The sequence below is a fragment of the Dipodomys merriami genome, unplaced genomic scaffold (genome assembly GCF_024711535.1).
Source record: "Dipodomys merriami isolate MVZ:Mamm:240054 unplaced genomic scaffold, mDipMer1.0.p SCAF_13, whole genome shotgun sequence".
NCBI classification, from domain to species: Eukaryota; Metazoa; Chordata; class Mammalia; order Rodentia; family Heteromyidae; genus Dipodomys; species Dipodomys merriami.
Window position 1 is genome coordinate 39,422,260 of NW_027202604.1, and position 27,214 is coordinate 39,449,473.

At 39.8% G+C, this 27,214-nt stretch overlaps 1 protein-coding gene across 7 annotated transcripts in view; it reads right to left on the bottom strand.

The window, feature by feature from the left end:
- LOC138824833 (transmembrane and coiled-coil domains protein 1) overlaps positions 1-27,214 on the bottom strand; it is a 139,240-nt gene that overhangs the window by 60,910 nt on the left and 51,116 nt on the right. The window contains exon 1 of one of the 7 annotated variants that reach the window (XM_070019188.1): positions 16,916-17,006. The exons of the other annotated variants lie outside the window; for them this stretch is intronic. Within the exon in view, the coding sequence (XP_069875289.1) occupies positions 16,916-16,954 (39 nt within the window). The 5' untranslated portion in view covers positions 16,955-17,006. Of the gene's footprint in view, positions 1-16,915; positions 17,007-27,214 lie in introns of those variants that run through there. 7 annotated transcript variants of the gene reach the window in all.

The following is a 27,214-nucleotide window of genomic DNA, read 5'->3' on the forward strand; positions in this document are numbered from 1 at the left end:
TTCCAGGTTAGGTACAAGGCTCTGTTGTGATCAATATTAGGTCATTCGTACCCTGTGCAATGCCCAGAACATAGCTGGTTTCTGGATAGGAGACAAAGGTAGAAGAACAGAAAAAAACACCGCTGGCTAGCTTTGTAACCTTGGGCAAGCTTTTTAGTTTGAGTTCCAATTTCCTCATCAGTACAAGAGGAATAATACTGGCTTTGTCTCATTGTAAGAACGAAATAAATCAATGTATGAGAACATATTATGCTCATTCCCTATATATCTAAAGACTAATCTAAAAACCTACATTTAATTCTGCAACACATGCTCCATTAATGTAGGATTCAGAGTGATTCCTAAAACTAAATCCAGAGTCCTCTCAGTTACCTATCTCTCTTATAAAAAACACAATGTCTGTGATCAACCTGGAGATAGAGTCCAAGGATCCTCAATACTATGTTAAAAACAAATGGCTGTGCTAGCATTCTACTTCCCTGGTGTACTGCCATTCAGATTTTGAAGAGGGAAGTGGAGATCTTTTAAAAAGAGCTACCAGGAAGTAAGTTAATTTTTAAGTATGATTTCTTAGGTTTTATATATCATTATAACAGCTGCCTACTATATGCACTCAAGGTCTATACTAGTTAATTGGTGTTTCTATATAGTATGAATTTATACAACCATTCAGTGAGTTCCTTGTCAACTAGGAAATGAAGACTCAAAAGAATACTTACCAGGGGCTGGGAAGGTGGCTTAGTGGTAGAGCACTTGCCTTGCATGCCTGAGACCCTGGGTTCGATTCCTCAGCACCACATAAGCAAAAAGAAAAAAGCCGGAAGTGGCGCTGTGGCGCAAGTGATAGAGCACTAGCCTTGGGCTGAAGAGCTGAGGGACAGCGCCCAGGCCCAGAGTACAGGCCCCACGACCGGACCAAAACAAAACAAAACAAAACAAAAGAATACTTACCAAAACTTACCCCTGCAAAAAAAAATCTCCCCAAATAGTCAGTGCTAGTAGCTTATGCCCCTTAGTTCTAGCTACTCAAGAGACTGAAAGAAAAATCTATGGTTCAAGGCCAGTACTAGCAAAAAATGTTCACAAGACCTTAACTTAAGGTTTTAACCTGCAAAAAAAAAAATAGGGTTAGAGATGTGGCTGAAGTGGTAGAATGCCAGCTTAGCAAGTGTGAGGCTCTGAGTGCAAACCCCAATATTGAATAAAAAGAGAAAGAAAAAATTCTCAAACATAAAACACACCCAACTTGTTCAAAATATACTAGGAAATAATGTGGCTATCAAGCAAACCTCTTCATATCTAGTAAACTATTCAAGAATACAAGTCTTATGGGATGCAGTTCTTAAATGCCAATCACAAGTGTAAGCTCTGGCACTACAAAAAAGAACTCCCCTCAGATAACTATCCCACTATTTTTAGCTAATGGTATTAATGGGATGAGACTAAATAACTATAGCCATGTATGCAAAATTCCATCTATAAAACCTTTTTTGGGTCAAATATGAAGAGAGGAAACAGAATGGAATGAAGAGATTTAGGACTCTGGGAAACTTTAGATAGACATGATTTTTTGATCTCTTAAAAATTCCAAAGGCGCCGGGCGCCGGTGGCTCACGCCTGTAATCCTAGCTACTCAGGAGGCTGAGATCTGAGGATCGCGGTTCAAAGCCAGCCCGGGCAGGAGAGACCGTGAGACTCCTATCTCCAATAAACCACTAGAAAACCGGAAGTGGCACTGTAGCTCAAGTGGTAGAGCGCTCGCCTTGAGCTGAAGAGCTGAGGGACAAGCGCCCAGGCCCAGAGTTCAAGCCCCACAACCACCAAAAAAAAAAAAAAAAAAAAAAAAATTCCAAAGGCATATTTATTAGTTTAGAGAAGTAAAAATATAAAGAGGTTTTAGTAATTTTTTTAAATCTCAACTCATAAGGAACTGAGGTTGAGAACTGGATTTATTAAAACTAAGTCTTAACTACTGTTGTAAAAATGCTATTCTGGGAAATAGGATAATAAGGAAAAAGGAGTATTTAACATGTAGCATAAATCATTTTTCTTTACACATAGCACAGATGCTTTAAATGGAGATGTTCAGGAAATGCACTTGTATGTACACACAAAAATAAATCTGAATGAGTGACAGAATAAATTCTGCTAGAAATGGTCTCATCGTCCCTAAGTGATGATTTTGTGATTCAGATATTCTAAGTGCCTACTGGGTTCCTGTCTACAATGCTGAGTTCCTCTGTCAATGTCCTCCTCCAGCAGGACACCAATCACTATCATTTGTGGAAAATGTTGTTTTGTTCCATATTACAGTTTTGTTGATCTATAAGAGGTACAGTTCTCCTTGGATGCAGAATTACTGATACAGAAGGTTGCTGTCTCCTAGGTAAAAAAAAAAATGTTTCACTTGTCTCAAATCTTTTTAACTATCCTTATTTTAAATCAGAATACTTGAGTTGGAGTCTAGTTCTTACTGTCTTATGGAAATAGAACTAAATATTTAAAAGTTTTATGTAAGAACCAGGAAAACAAAACCCTCCAAAACAATAGATTATCTTTTCTATATCCAATATTCTTTTTGAATTTTCTATCCAACCTAAGTTGCCTGTTTTCTGTTTATCTTTAGGATGGTAAGTCTAGAACCTGTCTTTATATGTGTGGGAGAGGTTAGAACATACTCATTTAATTTATGCACAATCTGAAAGTGCAGATAGAGTGAATGCCTACTCTGTGAAAGAAGCACCTACTCCTGACCTCCAAACACAGCAGCCCTCTATTGCTTAGCGCTAGGCCAATTCTTTAGATATTGTGTTATTCTCTGAGTCAGTTTATATGACCCCTTACACGTGAATGTGGGTTGAATCTATCACTCATATTAACATTCTCATATTCATTGCTACATAAATTACTGATTCCTTAAATATAACCCTGCACAGAATTTTTTTTAAAATTCAGAAAACAGCCCATTCATCAACAGAATAACACAAGAATTATGTTCTTTTTAGGAAGTCATTCTCTAAAGCTTCCATTTGATGTGTATCACAATTCCCTGGCCATTCGAAAATCACTAGTGAAGGTGCATCAAAGAAATTAATCTAAACAGTAAGCTCAAAATGTCTAAGTAAGGGGAAAAAAATCAATTTAAAAGAAAGACAATGCACACACACACACATCAGATATGACCTCTTAAAAGAAGGTATACAGTCTTCTTTTTGTCAAATGAATACCTAAAAATGCAAAATTTCCCAAATCACCAAGATTTTAATCTAAAGTCCTATCTACATATAGTCAATATCTAAATTATGAAGCACAGAGTGAGTTTTAGATAATCAGTGACAAAGAAATCAAGATTTCTAAGGTAGGTATTTATAATCCACATCAAAATTAGAAAATATGTAAATTCATTTTTACTTTTAAAACTAAATAAGACAAATTCAAAGGTTTTTTTTTTTCAAGTAAATCTTGCAATATGGAAAAAGGATAATTAAGGGCTGGAAATGTGGCTCAAGGGGCAGAGTACCTGCTTAACAAGAGTGAATATAAATTCAAACCTCAGTACTACCAATAAGGAATTAAAAAATCATTAAAACCAAATAAGATTCATCCAGTACTGCTGTGCTATGTAGCTCAACATCTGAAAAATCAATGTCTTTCATTATTATATCAAAAGGCTAAAATAAATGGGATGCTAATAGCTCACGTCTGAAATCCTAGCTCCTCAGGAGGCTGAGATCATGATTTGGGGCCAACAGAGAGTGAGAGGCTCTGAGTTCAAGTCCCATACTGGCACAACCAACCAAATGCTAAGAAAGAAAAACCTAGCCAGGCACGTATTTGTGGTTTTAGGCCAGCATAGGAAGAAAAGGTTTTGAGAGTTTTTGTTTTTGTTTTTTTTTTGCCAGTCCTGGGGCTTGAACTCAGGGCCTAAGCACTGTCCCTAATACTTCTTTTTGCTCAAGGCTAGCAATATACTACTTGAGCCACAGGTGCCAGTTCCAGCTTCTTCTGTTTATGTGGTTCTGTGGAATTGAACCCAGGGCGCTGGGCATGCTAGGCAAGCGCTGTACTGCGGAGCCACATCCCCAGCCCAAGAACTCCTTTTTAGCTACTGGGATGGCATGGGGGCATGTATCTGTTATCCTGTGTTCAAAAGTGTAAAATAGGCAGAGTGAAGTCCAGACATGTGTCCTGGCCAAAAGTGAGACATTATCTAAAAAAAATTAATATAGAAAAGGGCTAGAGGTATGAGATTCTGTGGTAGAGAACCTACCTAACAAGCAAAAGACCAAGTTCAAAGCCCAGTACCATAAAAAATAATAAAATAAGAAGAAAGAAAGAAAAGAATCATCAATAGATACAGAAATTATTTCCTTTAAAATTAAACATCCAGCGGGGTACCACTGGCTCATGGCTATAACCCTAAGTATTCAGAAAGCTGAGATCTGAGGATCACAGTTCAAAGAAACATGGGCAGAAAAAAATCCATGAAATTCTGATCTTTAATTAACCACCAAAAAAGCTGGAAGTAGAGTTGTGGAAGTGGTAGAGCTCCAGTTTTGAGCAAAAATGCTCAGGGACAGAGCTCATGTCCTGAGTTCAAGCTCTAGGATGAACACAAAAAAATTAAATTAAGCAAATAGCGAGTGTCAGTAGCTTATGCCTGAAACCTTAGCTACTCAGGAGGCTGAGATCTGAGGATTGCACTTTGAAGCCGGCCCAGACAGTAAAGTCCATGACACTCTTATATTTAAATAATTACCAAGAAGCCAAAGTAGAGCCTTGGTCAAGCAGTAAAGCACTAGCTTTGAACAAAAAGATTAGGGGCAGTGACGAGGCCCTGAGTTCAAGCCCCAGTACCAACACCATACAACAATAATACAAATCTAAGCCAGATAGTGGTCAACATCAGTAATCAAGCACTCTAGAGGCTGAAGCAGGGGAATTATGTGAAGACAGCCTGGACTATATTGTGAGTTCCAAGGTAGCTCGAGTTACAAACACCTTATGTCAAACAAATGTTATCAGTCATCAGTGGTTCATGCCTATTCAGGGGTTGAGATCTGAGAATCTTGGTTCAGCCAGCCTGGATAGGAAAGTCCATGAGACTCTTATCTCTAAGCAACCAGCAAAATGCTTGAGTGGAGGTGTGGCTTAGGTGATAGAACTCCAGCCATGACCAAAAAAGCCCAATGAAAGTTCAAGATCCTGGCTGGGTACCAGTGGCTCCCTCCTGTAATCCTAGCTACTCAGGAGGCTGAGACCTCAGGATCACAGTTCAAAGCCAGCCTGGGCAGGAAAGTCCATGAAACTCTTTTCTTCAATTAATCACCAGAAATCCAGAAGTGGTCTGTAACTAGATTGGCAGAGCACTGGCCTTGACAACAAACAAAAACAAAGTTCAAGGTCCTGAGTTCAAGCTACCAATATCAGCACACAAATAAAAATAGCTAAAATGGACCTGATGCTGAAAAATATCAGTGTTACAAGCATTCTTCAATACATTCTTTTTCTTTCTTCCATTTAGGTTTCAAAGGTACTGTTTTTCTTCAAAGGTGCATAATGTTTCCTTATCTATTAAAAGATTTATGCCTGATTTCTTAATGGAACCCATAATAAAACTCTTGCTCAATTATATGTGTATGTATTCAGTATTTTTATCATGAAATTCTTCCATTTTTAAATGGAGACATAGGTCATGTCTATGAATTTAGTGTTTGGAACTTGGGGAATGAGTGACGTAGTATTGCACTTTAACCTAAAATGGACCAACCCAGACATAACAGTTATATAGGAATATCTGAAAAATGTGAATTTTTTGTCCCTATATTACTAAATGCTTTGAATTTTTATTTAAAACAAAGGTTTTTACCCCAAACATACTGCCTGCAATTTTGTTTGGCAAAGTCTGAATTGGCATCTAGTGTATTATTACCATCAATTATCATCATGAGGAAGAAATTCTTCTACACTAATGAAACTGACACAAAGAACTTAAGCTTATAACAGTGGTGAGGAAATTGCCTCTACCTTCTACTTCTATGGGCTGTAAGCGAATGGACAAAGGGAAACTTTGGTTTCATTTAACTTAGTATAACAGTCATGTTTAAATTGTAAAGACTGCATATTTTATAATCCATCTTTTTTTGTCTTGAACAATGAGTTTACAATTGTACATCACCATGTCTGGCATAACTAACTTTTCTTAATCATAAAAATAATCATCAGGGGCTGGGAAGGTGGCTCAGAGGTAGAGCGCTTGCCTTGCATGCTCGAGGCCCTGGGTTTGATTCATTAGCACCACATAAGCAAAAAGAAAAAAGCCGGAAGTAGCACTGTGGCTCAAGTGGTAGAGCGCTAGCCTTGAGCTGAAGAGCTGAGGGACAGCACCCAGGCCCAGAGTTCAGGCCCCACGACCAGACCCCGCCCCCCCCCAAAAAAAATCATCAAAGGAGGATAAAGTTTTATAATCATTCTAACCTCTAAGACTTTTTCTTTTTTTTTAGAATTTTAGAAAAGTTTATTTGATTCTAGACCCTTTATTTTTATAAATGATGTTCAAAAGACTGCTTGGTGTGCTAGGAATGGTGGCTCACACCTGTAATCCCAGCTATGAGAGGTAAGAGGATCATGGTTCAAGACCAGCACAGGCAAAAATGTTTCCCATTCAAAGCTGGATAAGGTGGTTTGCACCTTAATTCTAGTTAAGTGGAAGACAGATATAGGAGGATCTCAGTCAGACTGTGGCCCCAGGCAAAAAGTGCAAGATCTTATCTGAAATGTAAGTGAACAAGAAGGGTTGAAGATACAGCTCAAATGGTAGAAATCTGAGTTAAAACCCCAAACCACAGCCAGGCACTAGTGGCTCACAACTGTAATCCTAGTTACTCAGGAAGCTGAGATCTGAGGATTATGGTTCAAACCTAGCCGGGGCAGTAAAGTTCTTGAGACTCTTATCTCCAATTAACCACCAGAAAACTGGAAGTGGAGCTGTGTCTGAAAGTGGTAGAGAGCTAGCCTTGAGTAAAAAGACTCAGGGACAGTGCATAGGCCCTGAGTTCAAGCCCTACAACCAACCAAGGAGAAAACAAACAAAAAAACCGCAAGCCACAAATGAACTCAAAACAATAAAAGCAGCAAACAAAACCCCACCTTTGACAAAATTGGAATCATGAATAAAAACCCTAACTTCTTATAATCTAGTAATTAATAGCACTGACTACAAGAGTGGTTTCTTAGTTGAATATGAAGAAAAAAAGGATCGTCTAAATAGAACAAGCTCTACTACAGGTCAAAAGGTCAAGATTCCTTGGGGCTCAGGGTCCTAGAGTTGAATTACATTCTTTGTGGCTTTGGTATGAATCCAACTAATTATCCTAATTCAGTTGTCTAAAAATAGGAAGAAATTGGGGATTTCACTGTAAGACATTGAGGCTCTCTTTCTGGGAGGGACAGACAGAGGAAGAAAGACAAGGAAGGAGGAGAAAGAAGCAAGCAAAGGAAGAAAAGAAAAGTTTACCTCTGTAGATTCTGAGAGGAATTTTCTTGGCTTCTGCTTCAAGGCCAGATTTGTTTTTCTGCTTACGTGGTACTGAGGAATCGAACCTCATGCATGCAAGGCAAGCACTCTACCACTGAGCCACCTTCCCAGCCCTCTCCATCTGCTTTTTTTTTTCAAATTTTTTATTGGGATTAAGTAGTTACATAATTTCCCCAATTTCATAGTATTGTGGGATAGTGATGCTTAGTTAAAGTCACAAACACATTCTAACTTTCATGGGGCAAATTGTGTATCATGGTCTATAACATTTATGAGTTCTATGAGCTTTGCAATACAGTTATTTCTTCCACATTGGGTGATATTTACATTTTTTTTTGTTTTGCATAGCATCAGCTGTTCCCTCTTTCCCACTTGTTCCCTCCCTCCCATCGCTGCTATTGAGTTGCTTAGTTCATTTTGATCATGTCCAGTGCAGCTGATGGGTCCCACTGTTCTATGTTTTTCCCTGATTCCCTCTAGTTCTGTGTCCTCTTCCTGGTTTCCCTCCGGTGTGCACATATATATCATATATGTGATCAGCAGCATGGGGTTATTTAGTAGTGATTTGACCAGATGAGTGGAAGACTTTTGTTTCTTAAGTCTTGTTAATTTTGTCGTATCACCTCACATTTTGGATTTAACATCCACTTATCAGGGAGACCATGTGCCGTTTGTTTCTTTGCTCTTGGCTTACCTTGCTCAACATTATTTCTTCTAGCTCCATCCATTCCCCTGCAAATGCCATTATTTTGTCCTTTCTAATGGCTGCATACTATTCCATTGTGTATAGATACCACAATTTTTAGATCCATTCATCTGTGGTGGGGCCTCTGGGTTGTTTCCATATCCTGGCTATTGTGAACAGTGCTTCAATAAACATGGAGGTGCATGTGTCCTTGTATACTGGTTCCCGTAGTTCAGGATAGATGCTTAGAAGTGGTATGACTGGGTCATAAGGGAGGTCAATCTTTAGCTTTCTGAGGACCTTCCAGAATGCTTTCCAAAGTGGTTGTGTAAGTGTACATTCCCGGGTCTGGGAAGATGGCTCAGTGGTAGAGTGCTTGCCTTGTATGCAGGAGGCCCTGGGTTTGATTCCTCAGCACCACATAAGAAAAAAGAAAAAAGCCAGAAGTGGCGCTGTGGCCCCAGAGTTCAGGCCCCAATAAATAAAAAAGTGTACATTCCCATCAGCAGTGTAATAGGGTTCCTCTTTCTCCGCATCCCCTCCAGTATTTGTCATTGGCTGACTTGAGGATGTGGGCCATTCTGACTGGGGTAAGGTGGTATCTCAGGGTTGTCTTTATTTGCATTTCCTTCACAACCAGGGATGGTGAACATTTCCTCATGTGTTTCTTTGCCATTTTTATCTCTTCATCTGAGAAGTCTCTCTTTAGTTCCCTTGCCCATTTAGTAATTGGTTTGTTAGGTTTGGGAGGGATTAGTTTCTTAAGTTCCCTGTATATACTGGATATTAACCCCTTGTCTGATACACTGCTGGTAAATATTTTTTCCCAGTTAGTTGGTTGTCTTTCTAGCTTGGTTGCTATAGCTTTAGCTTTGCAGAAACTTTTTATTTTAAGGTAGTCCCATTTGTCAAGTCTCTCCAATTTGTTGTGACCCTGGGACTCTGTTCAGGAAGTTCCTGCCTGTGCCTATAAGTTCAAGTGTCTCTCCTACTCTGTCCTGCAGTAATTTCAGAGTTTAGGTTTGATGTTAAGGTCTTTAATCTATTTTGAGTTGATGTTTCACCATCTGTTTTTAAGGCTCTTCCTTGTAGCATTTATCAGTACATAACAGTAAAACATTAATTTGTAAAGCAAAAAATCACTCCCTAAATTAAAGTAAGTATACTTGAGGCATGTTGTATTTGTAATAGATACTAGGATTTAGGTCACCCTCGTAATCCAATAAAATATTTCATTACAAAGGGAACACATAAAGTTCCTAAATCGTAGCAATTTCTGAATATCACTTTTTTAAACGCTCACATACTTGGACATAGATGTTAAATGGGTCTCTGAGTTTAGGACCATAAAACAAAAACAAGTGTAGTGAGAAGTGCCTCGTGAGAGATGACTTAAGCAACTAGATCTACGTATTCTGTTTCATTTATTGTAAATCCTACTGAGTGATGTTTTTGTTTCCCTCCTATTGTTCTCTTCCCTGAGAAACTTAAACCATTCTTTTTTTCTAACTCAAGAACACAGTTTGAGGACTAAAGAAAACTTGGTTCAAGACTGTACAGTCCCAAATGAAACTAATATATCCCACAAGAAAAAAATAAAGATAAAATTTAACACTGCTATTTACTTAGTTCCCAGTATTTCCATTTTCACAGGACAAATACACAGAGAGTGTGTTTATTTATTAAAAATAAGGAGTTGAGTGGCTCACATCTATAATAGTAGCTATGCTCAGGAGTCTGAGATCTCAAGATGGTGGTTTAGAGACAGCCTAGGTAGACAAATCTTAAAGACTATCTGTAAGCAGAGGTGTGGCTCAAATAGTATTTATTAGCCATAGCAGAAAAGGCCAATCAAGAGTTCAAGCTACACACACAGACACACACATACATACAGAAAACAAAGAGGAGGAGGGTGGATATTTTTTTGTTTTTGTACTGAGTTGGAATTCAGTGCCTTACACTTACTAGGCCGGCTGGCACTCTACTACTTGAGCAAAGTCACTAGCCCGTTTCATTTCTTTTTCTTTTTTTTTTTGGCCGATCGTGGGCCTGAACTCGGCCTGGGCGCTGTCCCTCAGCTCTTCAGCTCAAGGCTAGCACTCTACCACTTGAGCCACAGTGCCACTTCTGGCTTTTTCTGCTTATGTGGTGCTGAGGAATCAAACCCCCAGGTCCTCATGCATGCAAGGCAAGCACTCTATCACTGACTGAGCCACCTTCCCGGCCCCTTTCTGGTTATTTTTGAGATTGAGTCTAACTTCCTGCATGGGTGTGGGCCTGAGACATGATCTGCCTACCTTAGGCTTCTTATCATTGCTTTGAGCATAGGTATGCAACCACATGTCCAGCTTCTCTCCACTGAGACAGAGTAGCATGCACTTATCTACCTTGGTTGGTCTGAAACAAGTATCTGGGGATGACAGGCATGCATGCACCATGCCCTGCTAAGGGTTGAGAATCTCTCTTCTGTTCCCAATCTCAGCCTCCAAGTAGCTCAGATGTGAGGCATGGGTACCTGGCTTGTGTCTGTCTGTCTGTCTGTCTGTCTGTCTGTCTGTCTGTCTGTCTGTCTGTCTGTCTGTGTGTCTATCCAATCTAGATCTCCTCTATAAGGATTATATATGGTCTCTTCTATCTCTGAGAGATTTTGGCACTTTTTTTTCTTTAAGCCTTTTGAAAACCTGCATAAAAACATTTAGGCTCAACAGATACTTGTCCTTACTGGTAGGGTTGGAATCCTAATTGATCCCTGCATTCACTGAGGATACACAGCTAAGTCGTGTCAGAACTGACCTCAGAGAGCTCACTGTCTCCACAAGAAGGAAAGGCAATAAAAATAAAGATTCAGGAAACAGAAATATCATTAATGCTGAAAAAATGTGAGGGAGGGTAAGGGATACTTAAGATGCTGCTGATGGGAATAAAAATTGGTGCACCCATTATGGAAATCAGTATAGAGGTTCCTCAAAAAACTAAAAACAGAACTAACATATGGTTCAGCCATACTATTCCTGGGTATATACTTGAAGGAATCAAAGTCAGCATTTAGTAGAGATACCTAGATACATATATTTATCCAGGTATTATTCACAACAGCCAAGTAATGGATGGAAAAAGATAATATGGTCTATATACACAATGGAATATTACTTAGCCTTAAAGAACAAAATTATGCCACTTACAGGAAAATGGATAGAACTGGAGATCATAGTGTTAAGGTGAATTAAACCAGGCACAGAAAAGTATTACATGTGTTTTTCTCTATGTGAAATAGAAGAGGAAAAACAGAACAAAACATGAATGTAGAAGGGGGAAAAGAAAGGGACAAAGGAATGGGGAAGAAGAAGGGTGATAATGACTGAAGCACATTATATACAGACATTTACATAAACACACATAATAATGAAGTCACAATAAAATCCATTATGCATATAATGCTAAGAAAGAAAGAACACATTATTTATAATTTTTCAATGTGATACTAGCAGAATTAAATATTAAAATACCGGTATACTTGATGGCCACTTTGCTAAACATATCCTGCAAACAACATTTTTAAGGCTAAATAATATTCCATTGTAGGAAGTGGCGCTGTGGCTCAAGTGGTAGATCGCTAGCCTTGAGCTGAAGAGCTGAGGGGCAGTGCCCAGGCCCAGAGTTCAAGCCCCATGACAAAAAATAAAAAATAAAAAAAATTCCATTGTATATACAGACTACATTATCTTCATCCACAAAAAAAGTGAGTGTATGTATTTTCCAGTGGTTTTAAAGAACAGTCACATCTTTCTAGAAATGTCAGTAAAATGACAGAATAAAGTCACCTTAAGTTCTAAAATTAATATAGTCCTTGATAATTTTAAAGTATTTTTAATAATACCAGATCACTGGCCTTCAAAACTAACCATCTTTTGTACATATATTCAACTTCAAATTACCTAATACAGTTATCTCTCTCTCTCCTAGGAAAACAACAGATAACTGTGTACTTAAATAACAACAAAAAACACTAGCACATTTTCTAATCATCTTGTTGGGAGACTGTGTTTCTTCTACATAGTCAATGATCTACTAATAACTAAAAAACTTTAGCTGGGTACTGGTGGCTCATATCTGTAATCATAAGAGGGTCAGGAGGACCATGGTTTGAAACCAGCCAAGGTAGAAAAGTCCACAAGACTTCATCCCAAAATAATGAGCAAAAGGTTGGGCCAGAGGCATGGCTCAAGTAGAAGAGCACCAGCCAAATAAATTGTGAGAAAGAAAACAGTGAGATTAGGAGGCCCTGAGTTCAAGGCTGGTACTGGTGTGTGCAGACGCGTACATATGCACACACAGACACACACACACTTATCACTATCATCAAAGCTTTTCAGAGTAAAATATATTTCTGAATCAATTTCTCTATTATTTCCAAATGTATTTACATATGGAGAACATCTCTATTCTTACCACATATGACATATACAGAACTCTTAGAGGTCTCGTTTCATGTAATGCAATGCCATCAACATTCCTATTTTCACTCTGTAATATATCAAAATCTTATAATGATGATACATAAATGTTCAAGTCCAAAATGTAGATTGACATGTACGCAGTAGCCAAAAGAACATTATACTTACTATAACAAAAATAAACTTTCCATGAAAATGTGAAAACAAATGTGTGGACAATTAAAATTCAAGCTAGAAACTGTATAGCATTTTCATATTAGAAGGTTCAGAAAATAGATGTTCATATTTGGTTATATATACATGAGCAGAGGATGAATGAAGAACAAATTTGTGTTGATTAGACATCAGAGTCCTACTTGATCACCTGTCTCAGCCACATGGCCCTTCTGGCTACCCCAAGTGCACACACCTCTTTTCAATAGACATCCTCTCCACACTGCACACAGGTTCAAAAGTAAAATACAAGGGCAAGCCAGGCCGTCAGTGGTTGATGTGTACAACCCTAGCTATTTAAGGGGTGAGATATGAGGACTATGCTTCAAAGCCATCCCAGGCAGACAAATCCAAGAGACTAGCTCCAATTAACCAACAAAAAAACCAGGAGTAGAAGTATGAGTCAAGTGGCAGAATATCAGCGCTGAGTGTAAAAGCTGAGCAAGACTGTGAGGCCCTGAGCACAATAAACAAAGAAATAAATTGGTTTAAAAAATGGCATATTACTGAAATTATCGATCTTAAGAGGTTTTCACAAAGAAACTGATTTTCTATCGCCTATAATAGATTTTTAGGAAAACTTTCTTCTCTGATCAGATCAGTAAGAATTCAAGTAACTTCAGAAGGGCTTTCCAAAAAATGTCTAAGCCACTGCATTTCATAGAAACACAAAAGCATGCATTTCTTCTTCTAAACATTTTTTAAAAAGGTGGCACAGCTTGGAAGTTTCATATAAATATATGTGGTTAAGCTTCAAATTACATTTAATTACTGTGCATTTAATATAGCTTTATCAAATCAATTATCTTATTCAAATCCATGCTTCTTTGGCCAAAGAAAACAACTTTAATTATGGGATACATTTTATTAAATTTGACCAATAAATCCAATCCAATATAAAATAAGTATAAATAATATATTTAGTTCAGTTCCAAGGGAAAGTTCTAAGGATGCCACCTAAGACACTTGGGTCTACTTTTTTCAAAGTGTATATAAAAATATAGAGAGAAGGGCTGGGAAGGTGGCTCAGTGGTAGAGTGCTTGCCTTGTATGCATGAGGCCCTGGGTTCCATTCCTCAGTACCACATAACCAGAAAAAGCCGGAAATGGAGGTGTGGCTCAAGTGGTAGAGCACTGACTTTGAGCTGAAGAGCTGAGGAACAAAACTCAGGCCCAGAGTTTAGACCCCATGACCAGCAAAAAAAAAAAAATAGTAATAATAAATAAAATTATACATATATATTTATTGAGGGGGGGAGAAGGAGGGAGAGAGAAAAAAAATAAAACAATACATCAAATACAAAACATCAGAGAATACAATAGTAAGGGTGAGTAACATGCCAGAATGTTACAGGAGCAGCAGGGGCGCTGTTTATAGAATTAGATAAGTTTGAACCTAACTTTACTCTTGTTATCTTGAGCAAATGACTTAATTTCTCTGAAAACTATTTTCTTTCATAATAAAAAAATAGCTGAGCTAGGTGCTGGAGGCTCACATTTGTAGTCCTAGCTATACAGAAGCTGAGATCTAAGATTGAGATTTCAAGCAAGCCTGGGCAGAAGGTTGGACTCTATCTCCAATTAACCAGCAAATTGCCAGACTGGAGGCAATTGATGTACTACTAAAGTAGTTCATCACGAGCACAAAAAGAAGGTAAGTTGAGTTCAAGCACCAGTATAGCACGTGTACATGTGTACAAGCATATACACACACAAGCTGATATAATCAACTCAGAGAGCATTAGGAAAATGAAATGAAATGTCCTATTCTTCATGTTATGGGAAGAATGTGCTCCTATTCCCTAAAATTTGTCTTTTTTGTATATCACAGTGACTACATAAAAATGAATATAGAGTGTAAAGTTAAATAACTGGGAGAACTGGACTCCAGTGGCTCTCTTGGTACAAAGCCAGCCCAGGCAAAGAAATCTGAGAGTCTCATCTCCAAATAAGCTGCAAAAAGTGGGAAATGGAGGTATAGGTCAAGTGGTAGAGTGACTGCCTAGAGTGGAAAAAAACAAACAAGGGCACAAGGACCAGAGTTCAAGCCCCAGTGCTGGTTGAAAAATAAAAACATAAATAACTGGGAAAGAAAAGATTTGGTGGCAAAATACCTAGTATATAGTTATTTTCTAATTTAAAAAAATCATCTGACTCTCAACCTGTGCACAATGTTCTTTTTGTTGTTGTTTGTATTTTTGGTTTTGGCTGGTTGTGGGGCTTGAACTCTGGGCCTGGGTGCTGTCCCTGAGCTCTTCAGCTCAAGGCTAGTGCTCTACCGCTTGACCCACAGTGCCACTTCTAGTTTTCTGGTGGTTAGTTGGAGGTAAGAGTCTCATGGACTTTCCTGCCTGGGCTGGCTTTGAACCATGATCCTCAGATCTCAGCCACTTGAGTAGCTAGGATTACAGGGATGAGCTACAGGCACCCGGCTGTATTTTTACATTTTATGTCCTTTATTTCTATGTACTAAGCAGTACCTTCTGATAGTCTTGTCTGCACAATGTTCTTGCGTAGGAATTTCACTGCCCTGAGAATCTCCACAACATCTACCTTCTCAATGTTCTACATATTAGAAAATATACAATCCAGAGGCTAGTTCTGGTGGCTCAAGTTTGTAATCCTAACTACTTGAGAAGCAAAAGGAATCATGGTCCCAAGTACATAAAAAATAGTGAGACTCCATCTCAACCATAGCCAGACATGGTAGGGCACATTTCCAGAAGAAGCCTAAGTAGAAGGATCACAGTCCAGGTTGGCCTAGGCATTAGGCAAGACACTACCTTATTGAAAGTAACCAATGAAGAAGGGGGCTGGAGGGGAAGCTCAAGTGGTAGAGCACTGAGTTCAATTCCCACCATCAGTTCCCCTTGAAGGAGAGAAAACATGCACTAGATAACACGGGAGGAACAACAAAACATACCCTGTGTTAGTTACTTAGGAGAAATTTTCAGGGAAGGGAAATGTTTTTATAAATCTTAAATGTTGCTGTTGGTCTTAAGAGATCCACAAAAGCATGGTACTTGACACGGGAGGGAGGGAGGGAGGCAAAGCGCTGTGCTCCTTCCTGCTTCAGCTGGCAATCGGTACCAGGGTTACCTGTGATAAAGGAGCTGAAGGCTTCCTCTTAAGAACTCAACACAATTCAAGATTGAACAGTTCAACAAACAGCTAAGGAGGTGAAGAATGCCTACTGATTTACTATTTGTTAAATCTTCTGTCGGTAGGGAATGAACAGTGTCTTATTTCATGGTTTGTAAATAAAGCTCAACTCTTAAGGCACCTCTCTTCACACTAGTATCCCCACTAGCTAAAGACAGAGCTCAAGATGGATCAATGTTCACAAAAATCCCTCCAAGACATCACCATCCACACAATCACCATCTCCTCTTCAACCTCAGCAACCCCTTTTTTCACTTTTTATTTAAAGTTTTAATTTTTCTTACATTAAACAAGTTTCCCCTGAAGCCTGTTCTTCACGGAGAACTCTGGAAAAGCCACTTTGCAAGCCCCCGGCCACCGTTCCTCACACACTTCTTCATTAAGTACACAACTCTCAACAGTCCCTCATTTAAACATTTCCTTGTGGGTCTTGCTCCTTGAACTACTTTGTGGTAGTTTCCTAGTTTATCAGTGAAATCTCTATGAAAAGCCCTGATTACACAGACCAAGAAGGTCTTCTCCTCTTGGTCCGCAAGCTGCTAGGCTAATTGCTACTTAAATACGTACTTTCGACCTACAATTATCTCTCTTTCATCCACACTCCTTTGGAAATTCTATCTGGGGAGCAAACTACAACCTGGGCCAAATTCCCAGTGACAGCTGCAGTTTTGGGGACAGGGAGGCTGGAGCCGCCAGTACGGGCAGCCTTCAAGCTTTGTGTCTGTCAGATGAAAGAACAAAAGGCAGCGCTTCCTCCCGGCCCCTCCTCAGCACCCGAGGAAAGCCGACTTGACCCAGCAGTCCGCGAGAAGAGGCAGCGGTGCGGGCCGGCAGGTCCGGGCACCGACACCGGCTCGGACCCACCTTGGATAGCTGCCTCCTGAGGCTGAAGCGCTGGACCATGGTCACCCGAGGAGCGCGGGACGACGCGATCACCAGGGGAGGGTCTTTCTTTCTCAACGCCCAGCCGCGGGGCCAGGTGGCCGGCAGCTCATCTTGAAGGCTGTCACCGAAGTCCGAAGACTCTCCCTAGGAGTCTGCGCAAACTTGGCAGCGCCTCATTGTTCTGCGGAGCCGGCGCCGGAGCCGGCGCGGGGAGGAGGGCGCGGCGGCGGGCGGGCGGGCGGGCGGGGCGGGGCGGGGTCCCGGCCGGCTGGAGCGGCTCACTCGGCGAGCACTTCCTGTGAGTCAGCTGGAGGGGTCCGGGCGCAAGGACCACCCCTTCCCTTCCCTTCCCTCCAGACCGCGCCGGGGTGCGGGGTGCGGGGTGCCGGGGTGCCCGGGCGCCGCCTGCGCCTCGCGAGTGTGGGCGGCCCGGCCCGGGGTGGCAGCGCCCCCCGCCGTCCCGCCAGGGGATGGGGTTGCTCTGGGGAAGGGGCGCGGACGGCCTCGGACGGAAGCCCCTCCCGCGGCCGCGGCTTTGTCTGGCCAGCGCAGACCCCGGCCCCGGCCGGGACCGGACAGGACCGGACCGGACGGCTGCTCACCCTGGGCCTCCGGGCGCGGCTGCCCGCTGCTCTCGCTGGAATGGAACACTTTAAAAAATTCACAGAAAGGACTGCCGAGTGAATCAATCGGTGCAGATATGAGAGCGGCCATCGCTTCCCTCTGGCCGGCACTGACCGCCTTCCCTCGTTCATGGGCGCCTGCTGGCGGACACCCCGCACGACGAGGCGAACGGACACCGCTCCGCTCCGTCAGGACAGAAGCCTTGGCACCGCCGCCCCGGCGTGGACCAGGCCTGGCCCCCGCCCCCCGCGTGGCCCCCTGGCGTAGCCCCGGCCTGCTACCCCCCCCGCATGCCCCCCCCCGCCTGCTTCCCCCCCCCCCGGCGTGGCCCTCCCCCCCCACGGCCTGCTTCCCCCGGCGTGGCCCCGGCCTGCCCTCCCCCCTCCCTCCCCCTCCGCGCACCGCACCCCGTTAAGAGGTCCGCGTCGCGTCGGCGTCGGCGGGCCTCTGAAATCTGTACCCGCAGCACACACGTTTGGTAAAGCAGAAGCCCTCAAACTTGAGAATTAACAGCTATGAGGAAACCACACAGTGCCACTTTTTTCCTCTAGGCAAGTGAAAAGTAAATTGAAAACAAGCATCTGTGCCATGCTTATTCTCGATGATTCCCTCATTTCACGCAGCATGCTACCTTTTCCAATTACCAACAAATGTAACACAACAAACTCACCTTTAAAGTCTCACACACACACACACATTTCATTATCTCAGGAAGAACAGAAAAAAACACAATTCCAGCAAGGATTTCAGCCACCAAAATTACTCTAAAACATACCCTTCGATATACTTTTTAGTAAAACTTTTACTATTAGAAATTGTGCAGAGCTGTACTTTTTGTACACTTCCAAAGCGGAAAGGAAAAGATAAACTATGACCAAAAGCAAACAGTCCTCCATGCCTAAGGTTGAGCATAAGCAATGTAATCTAATATTTGAACTGATTGAAACTGAATTCTAAGTAGAAAGTAAGCTGAGGTTCAACAGAGTGGCTCAAGTGGTATAGTCCTTGCCTAACATGCAGCGGTGGCACTGTGATCAGTCCCCCACCACATACACAATAAGTGAAATAATAAAAGAAAGTTGGCAGTGAACTTGAGTGGTTTGTTATTTGTTAGTAAAAAGTAGGAGTACCAGGTACCCCCGTTTTTCCTCCTACAGAGAATGAGGTCAGGCATGATGGTGCATATCTGCAGCCTCAGCACTCAGGAGGCTGATGCAGGAGAAGCCTGAGTTGAGGCCAGTCTGGGCTACACAGCATGACTGGGGGGAGGGGGTAGTGAGGGGAGGAGGAGCCGGAGACACAGAAAGAGATTCTTGAAGAAAAAGCAGAAACTCCACAAGAGTACTCTAAAATCTCCTGGGAAAGCAAGAAGAGTTACTGAGATGTTTATGTGGAAATAAGATGACTCAAGCCTGTCATTTGGGCTACTCAGGAGGGGAGGACCTCAGCTTCAGGCCAGCTTGGGGAGGGGGGGGAAGGCTGTGAGACACCATCTTAATGAATGGCAGGGCATGACTGCATGCACCTGTAAAACTAGCACAAATAAGAGGACATCCCAAGATGTGCACAGCCTGTGCATAAAGCAGGATTCTATCTCAAGATAACCAATGTAAAACATCTGGCTGATGTATTGGACCAAGTGGTAAACACTTGCCTAGAAAGTGTTAGGCCCTGAGTTCAAACCTCAATACTGGTAGCAAACAAAAGAAAAAAAGAGCCAGGTGCAGGTGGTTCATGCCTCTAATCCTAGCTGCTCAGGAGGCTGAAATCTGAGGATCATAGTCCATAAGTTGCTTTTCTCCAATGAAGCACCAAAAAGCTAGAAGTGGAGGTGTGGCTTAAATAGTAGAGTGCTGGCCTTGAGCAAGAGGCAAGGACAGTGCCCAGGCCTGAGTTCTAGCCCCAGATCTGGCACACACACACACACACACACACACACAAAGGAAAGCTAGAAAGAAAAAAGTTCCATACAGAACAATACACTCTCTTAAACATGAGATGTTCCTGATGTATGACCAGAACCTCCTACTACTGCTATAAGATTCTTTCTATATACATGCATGAATGCATGCATGCATGCATCCATCCATACATGCATAGGCGGAACAAAAATGTCAAAAGACAGCAGCACCAGGTAACATGAGAATTATCAATCACAGACTGCAAAGGTATGAATTCTTAAAAGTATAGATACATGATTTATGGATTAAAAGGATTGTACTGCAGTAGGAACTCACTAATTTTTTTTTTGTCAGTTGTGGGGCTTGAACTCTGGACCTGGCAGATGTCCCTCAGCTCTTCAAGCTCAAGGCTAGCACTCTACCACTTGAACCACAGCACCACTTCTGTTTTCTGGTTAGTGGAGATAAGAATGTCATGGACTTTCCTGCCCAGGCTGGCTTTGAACTGTAATCCTCAGATCTCAGCCTCCTGAGTAGCTAGGATTACAGGCGTGAGCCACCGGCACCCGGCTTCACTAATTTTTTAAAACTTTATCTTATTAGAATTGTCACCAAACACCAACAAATTGTTTCTAATGTTTAGATAGAAAAAAAAATTCATTCAGCAGATTTCCCTTTGGTAGTTCTATCTGTAAGGGCTGACTGCACAGCATTCATTTATCAAATACAACATTTTTCTTTGAAGATCATTCATCTGGCATTGTGGAATAGTCATTTCTCTATACATATATTAGCCTCAAATGTCATGTGGCAGGGATTCAAAAATAATAGTGTCTATTTTCTTGTTTTCTTTTATTTATATTTTTTAAGTTAGCATAAATTGAACTCACTTTTTTGACTAGTAAATAGAAGTGAAAATCCAACTGCTTATATCCAACTAACTCTTAAAAAATCATATGTACGTTTGAAATCTAGTCCTTGATAGAAAAAAGAAAAACTTGAAAATAGAAAAGATATTTAATAAACTAAGCTAGTCACAAAAAATTAAATTATCTAAATTTGGCCTCTTTTGAGGTGTCTGCCAGCTTTTTGATTGACAATAATAGACAAAGAACAAAGCCTGTAAAATAGGAGTAATGAAAGACGCCTATAACAAAGAAGAAAGTCAACCATTCTCTTATTTTACTCTGGACCCAAAAAAGGTCATTTTAGTGGTCTATGACCAAAAATCCACAACACTTTGTCTCTTTGGAAGCAAACAAAGCAATTGAGTGGATTTCACAAGCCTTTTTGAATCATACACCCTTTGTCGAGTAGTTAAAAGCTGTAGACTCAGTCCCTGGAGTGACACATGTGAAATGCACAATGGAAATACGTAGTATTTGGATACAACTGCAAATGGTCGCAGATCTGAAGCAAGTCCAAAGGCTCCATAACTATAGAACAGAGCTCCAGTAATGATTAAAGAAAAGGTGAGCATCTGAAATTCAGCTATCTTGTCTTTTGCTTTCCACCATAGGTTACAATTCTTAGTAAAGCTGATAAAAAAGCTTATATTTGACATCTTTGCCCTAACTGCCAATATATTTCCCTTTCTCATCAAATACTTCCATGTATATTTTGACAAAGCAGCAAACATTTTTATGTATACTTTGAGTGTACTTCAAGGTCTTTTAGTTTTTCTTCATTATCACTGTAGGAAAAAAATAATTCTTTGAACTAGCATGTATAACCAGTTTACAGGAGATAACAGTAATACTTTTTGCATTTTTTTTTTTGGTCGGTTGTGGGGCTTGAACTCTGGGCCTGAACTCTGGGCTTGAACTCTGTCCCTCAGCTCTTCAGCTCAAGGCCTGCATTCTACCACTTGAGCCACTGTGCCACTTACTGTTTTCTGAGTGGATTATTGGAGATAAGGGTCTCACGGACTTTCCTGCCTGAGCTGGCTTTGAATCATGACCCTTAGATCTCAGCCTCCTGAGTAGCTAGGATTACAGGCGTGAGCCACCAGCACCCGACTTCCTGCATATTTTTGAACTCAGGTATAAAAGTACATTTGATTAAAATAAAAACTCATTCCATTTTGTGATTTGCTTCTTCATGTATGATTTATATGTCTGCATGTCCGTGTATATATACATTATATATAATATATAAATACATACACATCCATACTATGAGTTCCCTGGATGAATATTTATGAAAGTCAAATAATCATCCCAACTTAGCTAGGTTCAAAATTAGCTACATTCAAAACACTTGTCCCTCACTGTGCAACCCAATCCAGTTGTATGTCAGTTTCTAGTGCTATATTCTAGTACATACATACAAACACATCACTGGATAGGTACATATAATACATAGTACTATATAGAAATGTATGAAGATACAGACTTTTTTGTGTGCCAATACTGGGGCTTCATCTCAGGGCCTGTACACTTTATCTTTTTCCCTCAAGTCTAGCACTCCATCACTTGAGCCACAGCTCCACTTTCAGCTTTTTGTTTAATTGGAGATATACTCTCATGAATTTTTCTACCCAGGCTGACTTTGAAACCACAATCCTCAGATCTGTCTCCTGAGTAGCTAAGATTACAGTCATGAGCCACATGTACCCAGCCAGCTTAGAATATTTATGACCATATTAAAACACTGGGTATTTCCAGCCCCTAGAAGGCTGCTATCTTTACTGCTGTATTAGCCATTTGGGGGGAATTTGTCAGGAAAACCTCATTGTGGTCTCATATAGCTACCTTTTCAGTAGCTAGTATTAGAAGTGAGCTACATCCCAAGCCTTTTTTGAACCACAATCCTCAGATCTCAGCCTCGTGAGGTACTAGGATTACGGGTGTGAGCCACCAGTGCCTGGCTCTGATTTTTTTATCTTACTATTTATAATCACACAATATTAAAAAATAGTTATTTAAAAAATAACCAACTTTTTAGTATTCACCTAAATTCTATTTCTCCTATTTGGCATTTTAAAAAGAATTAATAATTGTATAAAAATATGACACTAACAAAAATAACTGCATATCTGATCATCTCAAGTGGTATGTGTTTGCAATGCCCAGAGCATGCTGAACATAAAAAGTACCACAGTCAGAGAAACAAAGGAACAACTGCACTCCCCCTAGCCTACAGAAACATCTCTAACATGGGCTGGGAAGTTGGCTCAGTGGTAGAGCGCTTGCCTTGCATGCCAGAGGTCCTGGGTTCGATTCCTCAGCACCACATAAGAAAAAAAAAAAGCCGGAAGTGGTGCTGTAGCTCAAGTGGTAGAGTGCTAGCCTTGAGCTGAAGAGCTGAAGGACAGCGCCCAGGCCCAGAGTTCAGGCCCCATGACGGGACCCAAAAAAAAAAAAAGAAACATCTCTAACAGTGAAAAGTGAGAACAATGCTCAAAAGAAATGTCCCAAAGACCACAGCAAACTAAGTAAAAAAAGGAGGACTGTTTAGAATGAAGTCCTCTCATGGAAAGGATCACTTCGGCATTATAGAATGCTATCCTTTATCTTATTTATTTTTTTGTCCGTCAGTGGGGCTTGAAATCTGGGCCTGGGCATGGGCCCTCAGCTCTTCAGCTCAAGGCAAGCACTCTACCCCTTGAACCACAGCGCCACTTCTGGTTTTCTTAGTGGTTTATTGGAGATAAAAGTCTCCCAGACTTTCCTGTCCAGGCTGGCTCTGAACTGTTGATCCTCAGATCTCAGCCTCCTGAGTAGCTAAGATTACAGGTGTGAGCCACCACGCCCGGCTTCTTTTTTTATTTCTTATTTCTTTTTATTTCTAACTTACCTGATATGAACACAATTGTAAGCAACTTGCTTTTGGTTAGTGTTGCATGGTACAGTTCAGATATGTGGATTCAAATAACTGTGGATTCAAGGTTCTCAAGAAAAAAAAATCCTGGTATTACTGCCTAAACAATACAAAATAAAAACTATTTATATAGCATCGACATTTTATTATCCAGTACAAATAACCTAGAGATGGTTAGAAGTATGCAGTGGACTGTGTTATATGCAAACACCATGTAATTTTGTCTTCTCTACATCAATATAGTAGCTTCCTACATCTTAAAAGACTATGTATGTATTGAAATAAATACTAACTTGGATTCAAATCAGTAGACATGAAATTTTCTATGAAATTGATTTGAGGATAAAGATAATTTTGGAGGGCAAGCATGTATCAAAGCTCCTTAAAGTTCTAATAAAAAGTTTCCTTAGATGGGAAGCAATGAACTAAACATGGAAGACTGAACAGATTTATTGTGGCTCTGCACTAATATGAACAATAAAAGACATAAACCCAAATAGGTAAAGAAGAGTGACAAGGAGAAAGCAGTGAATAAGGTACATCAAATTAAGCTTTGGAAGGTATAAGGTGCGTTGGTAAGTATGTAATAAATGACTTTGTTCAGCTTTTTGTCCAGTCAGAAAGTTCTTGGCAGGGAAGCAGGTATTTGCAGGGAAATCAACAAGAAGCCAATTTATATTTAAAAAAAAAAAAAAACTACAGTCCTATGGTTAAGACTTAAAAGTATCAGAGGTTATTCTAAGAACAGGGCCTAGGGCCTTAAAACAGGAGAACTAAAAATAATTTTAATAAACAGATCAACAGCTCATTCTACTAACATACATTTCCAAAGTGAGATTTTTTTTCTTTTTCTTTTTCTTTTTCTTTTTTTTTTTTTTTTTGGGGGGGGGGTCCGGTCGTGGGGCCTGAACTCTGGGCCTGGGCACTGTCTCTCAGCTCTTCAGTTCAAAGCTAGCTCTCTACCACTTGAGCCACAGCACCACTTCCGGCTTTTTTCTTTTTGCTTATGTGGTGCTGAGGAATTGAACCCAGGGCCTCTGGCGTGCAAGGCAAAGCACTCTACCACTGAGCCACCTTCCCAGCCCCAAGATTATTTTTTCTTAGATAACTTCCAATCCCCATTTTTCTTCCCTCTTATTTTAGAGACTTTCAGCAAATACCTAGTCACCATAGCTTTCTCTTCATATGTGAAAGAAGCATTAAAGTGGTTTAGGGCTTATAGATTGATAGCTCTTACTATAGATTAATTGGGCAAATATGAAGTTTATTCCCCTCCCCCATTATAAGTATTTATAGGTCTTTTAACAATTATAAAGATCTTTTCTTTAGTCATTTTTTTATAGTTTGTTTGCCCTTGGGTGGATGATAGTGGTGGTAATGAGCCTCTCTGCCTGTGATATTCTAGAAGAATGGAAGGAAGAGGCTGAAATGCTCATATTTTGGTTTCATCTCACTGTCTCTCAGAATGACACCTCATCCTAGCTCTCAGCTGTGTCTGTAGTCTCTCAGTCTAGAATCCCTCTATTTAGATATTCTAGAGGAGAGGAGGCAAAAAAAAAAAAAAATCCTTAAAGACAAAAGAAACCAATCCATACAATAAGGACAGGATGTTACTATAAGTTATCTAAGAAAAAAAATCTCACTTTGGAAATTAAAAACACAATATTAGAAATATTTATTAAGGATTAGTAAGTTTTACAGAGGTCTCTCAAGAATTAGAACAAAACAAATAGAAAATAAAATGAATTATTTTTAAAAACAAAGTCTGGAGTTTATCCTCTGACTACTAAAAAGGGGAGAGAAATACAGGTAGGGGAAAAATTAAACTATGGCTATATGTAGTGACATGGGTCAATTATAGAAACATTTTTGCATTCAAAGCAAATTTTAGAAGACTAGACAACTATGATACTATTTTATAAAGCCCCAAATAGGCAGGCTTAAATAATAGTTTAAGCCTGCCTAACTTAAAAACATATAAATTTACTATTTTTTTTAAGTCAAGGGCATGAAATCCAAAGTTCAGGATGGTGGAATAATTACTACTATATATGGGCATATGAGTATATATGATGATAAGGTTCCCCCTCTTGTGTGGCAGTTCACAGGTAGCATATATTATATGTCACAGCATACATACAATTTTGTTTTATATGAACAAAATAAAAATTTATATTTAAATGTAGAATAATAAAATTAATGCTATTGAAGTCCCCTCTCCCCACTGCTGTGGATCAAACCCAGACTGAGCTATATCCCCACCCTATAAGGTTTTTAAAAAACTCTTGTTTCCAGACTGAATTTTTTAGTTTTCCAAGTGCAAAGGCAAGGCCCAACTTTCTAGCCTCTTAATTGTCACAAAGACCCACACCAAGGCACATCACTGTAAAATTTTGGTCAACAGTGATGAAGAGATGATTTTTAAGTCTGGTGAAAAAAAACAAGGTGTTACCTGAGGCTCAAGAATTAGAACTGTCCCAGATTTCTCAGCAGCAATATTGGAAGGCAATGGATATCAATATACATAAAGCTTTTTTATGTGTTTTTCTTTTTCAAAATGCTATGGGGAAATTATCTCCAACCTATAGTTCAGCATTTAACTAGACCACCAATAAAATTTAAGGTTTGAATAAATTTTGAAATTGGCTTATTGTCTCCCCATAAGACTTTCAGGAGAATGTGCTTCATTGAAGAATAAACCAATAAAGAAGACATGAAATGAAGAAAATAAACGTTCTGTAATTTCTTAGCTGATTAAGGACTCCAGGACAAAAGGCTATACTTATCCTAGAAAGCTTCCAGAAGTGTTTGCTACTTTCAAGAAAAGGCAGCTAGGAAGAGGATTTGTGACATTAGAAGATGCTCAGAAATCAACAGTTCTTTCAGAATTTGGAGGTGATCTAAGAAATAATTGTCAACAAACCACAACTTCAAAGACAATAAAAAAAAAAACTTTCTCAAAGGAGAAAACACTATAAAGCTCAAATTAGAAATATATTTACATTGCCATAATGTGAATGTTATATTGAAATTTCAATTTCAGCTAAAATAAAGTATGGACAGGAAAGAAGTGGTAAACAATCACCTTCACTGTAAAATGTCATTTGTAAGAAGTTATGTAAAACAGAAAATAATAGCTGCATACACATAATATTTAGAGAACTTCCAGAAAAATTTAAAAGATCAAAAAACTCCCTATAGAAAGTGGGAAACAGGATAAAGGATTCTACTCATTACAACCCTGTAGTGGTTTTATTCTGCTTTTTCAATTCTTTATAAAGGATAAATATGAAAATGAAAATACAGCTTCTTTGTGTTAGATATGTTGAAGAAAATATCTATTAGTGAGAAATCTGAAAACCTGCAAGATGGTAGTAAATAAGTCTACAGAAACACACACACACACAATTTAAGATAACAGACTTATACGCAAGCAGAATGTTTCATACTCCTAATTTTGATCATTTAAAAATTCTGTTTTCTTGATTCTCTGAAAAACTAAAGACATGAATGTTAAGAAGCATTAATTTCTTACTTTCATTTGTTCCTGTACCCTAAGACTTCTCACTAGTCTAAGGCTACATTTCAGCCTTCCTTTGTCAAGAGTAATTTGCAGACTTTCCAACACTGTGGGTCTTAAATGATAATAAGGAAGTAAAGAACTATGCAGCTATACACAGTGAGAGACATGAGATACACACTACTGACAGAAAGAAAAAACCTACCAGGGCGCAAGTCTTTAAGACTTTCAAGAGATAAAGGCAGTACTTATTTAAAAAACATAATCAAACATTCAAATTACACAAAAAGGTTTTTTGGTTTTGGGGTTTTTTTCCCCCTATTTCAATGGCAGCTAATTATTTTTTAACCTAATATTTTGGGTGAATCCCACTTAAGTAAAACAAAAAGAAGCTCAGTAAAAAAAAAATGA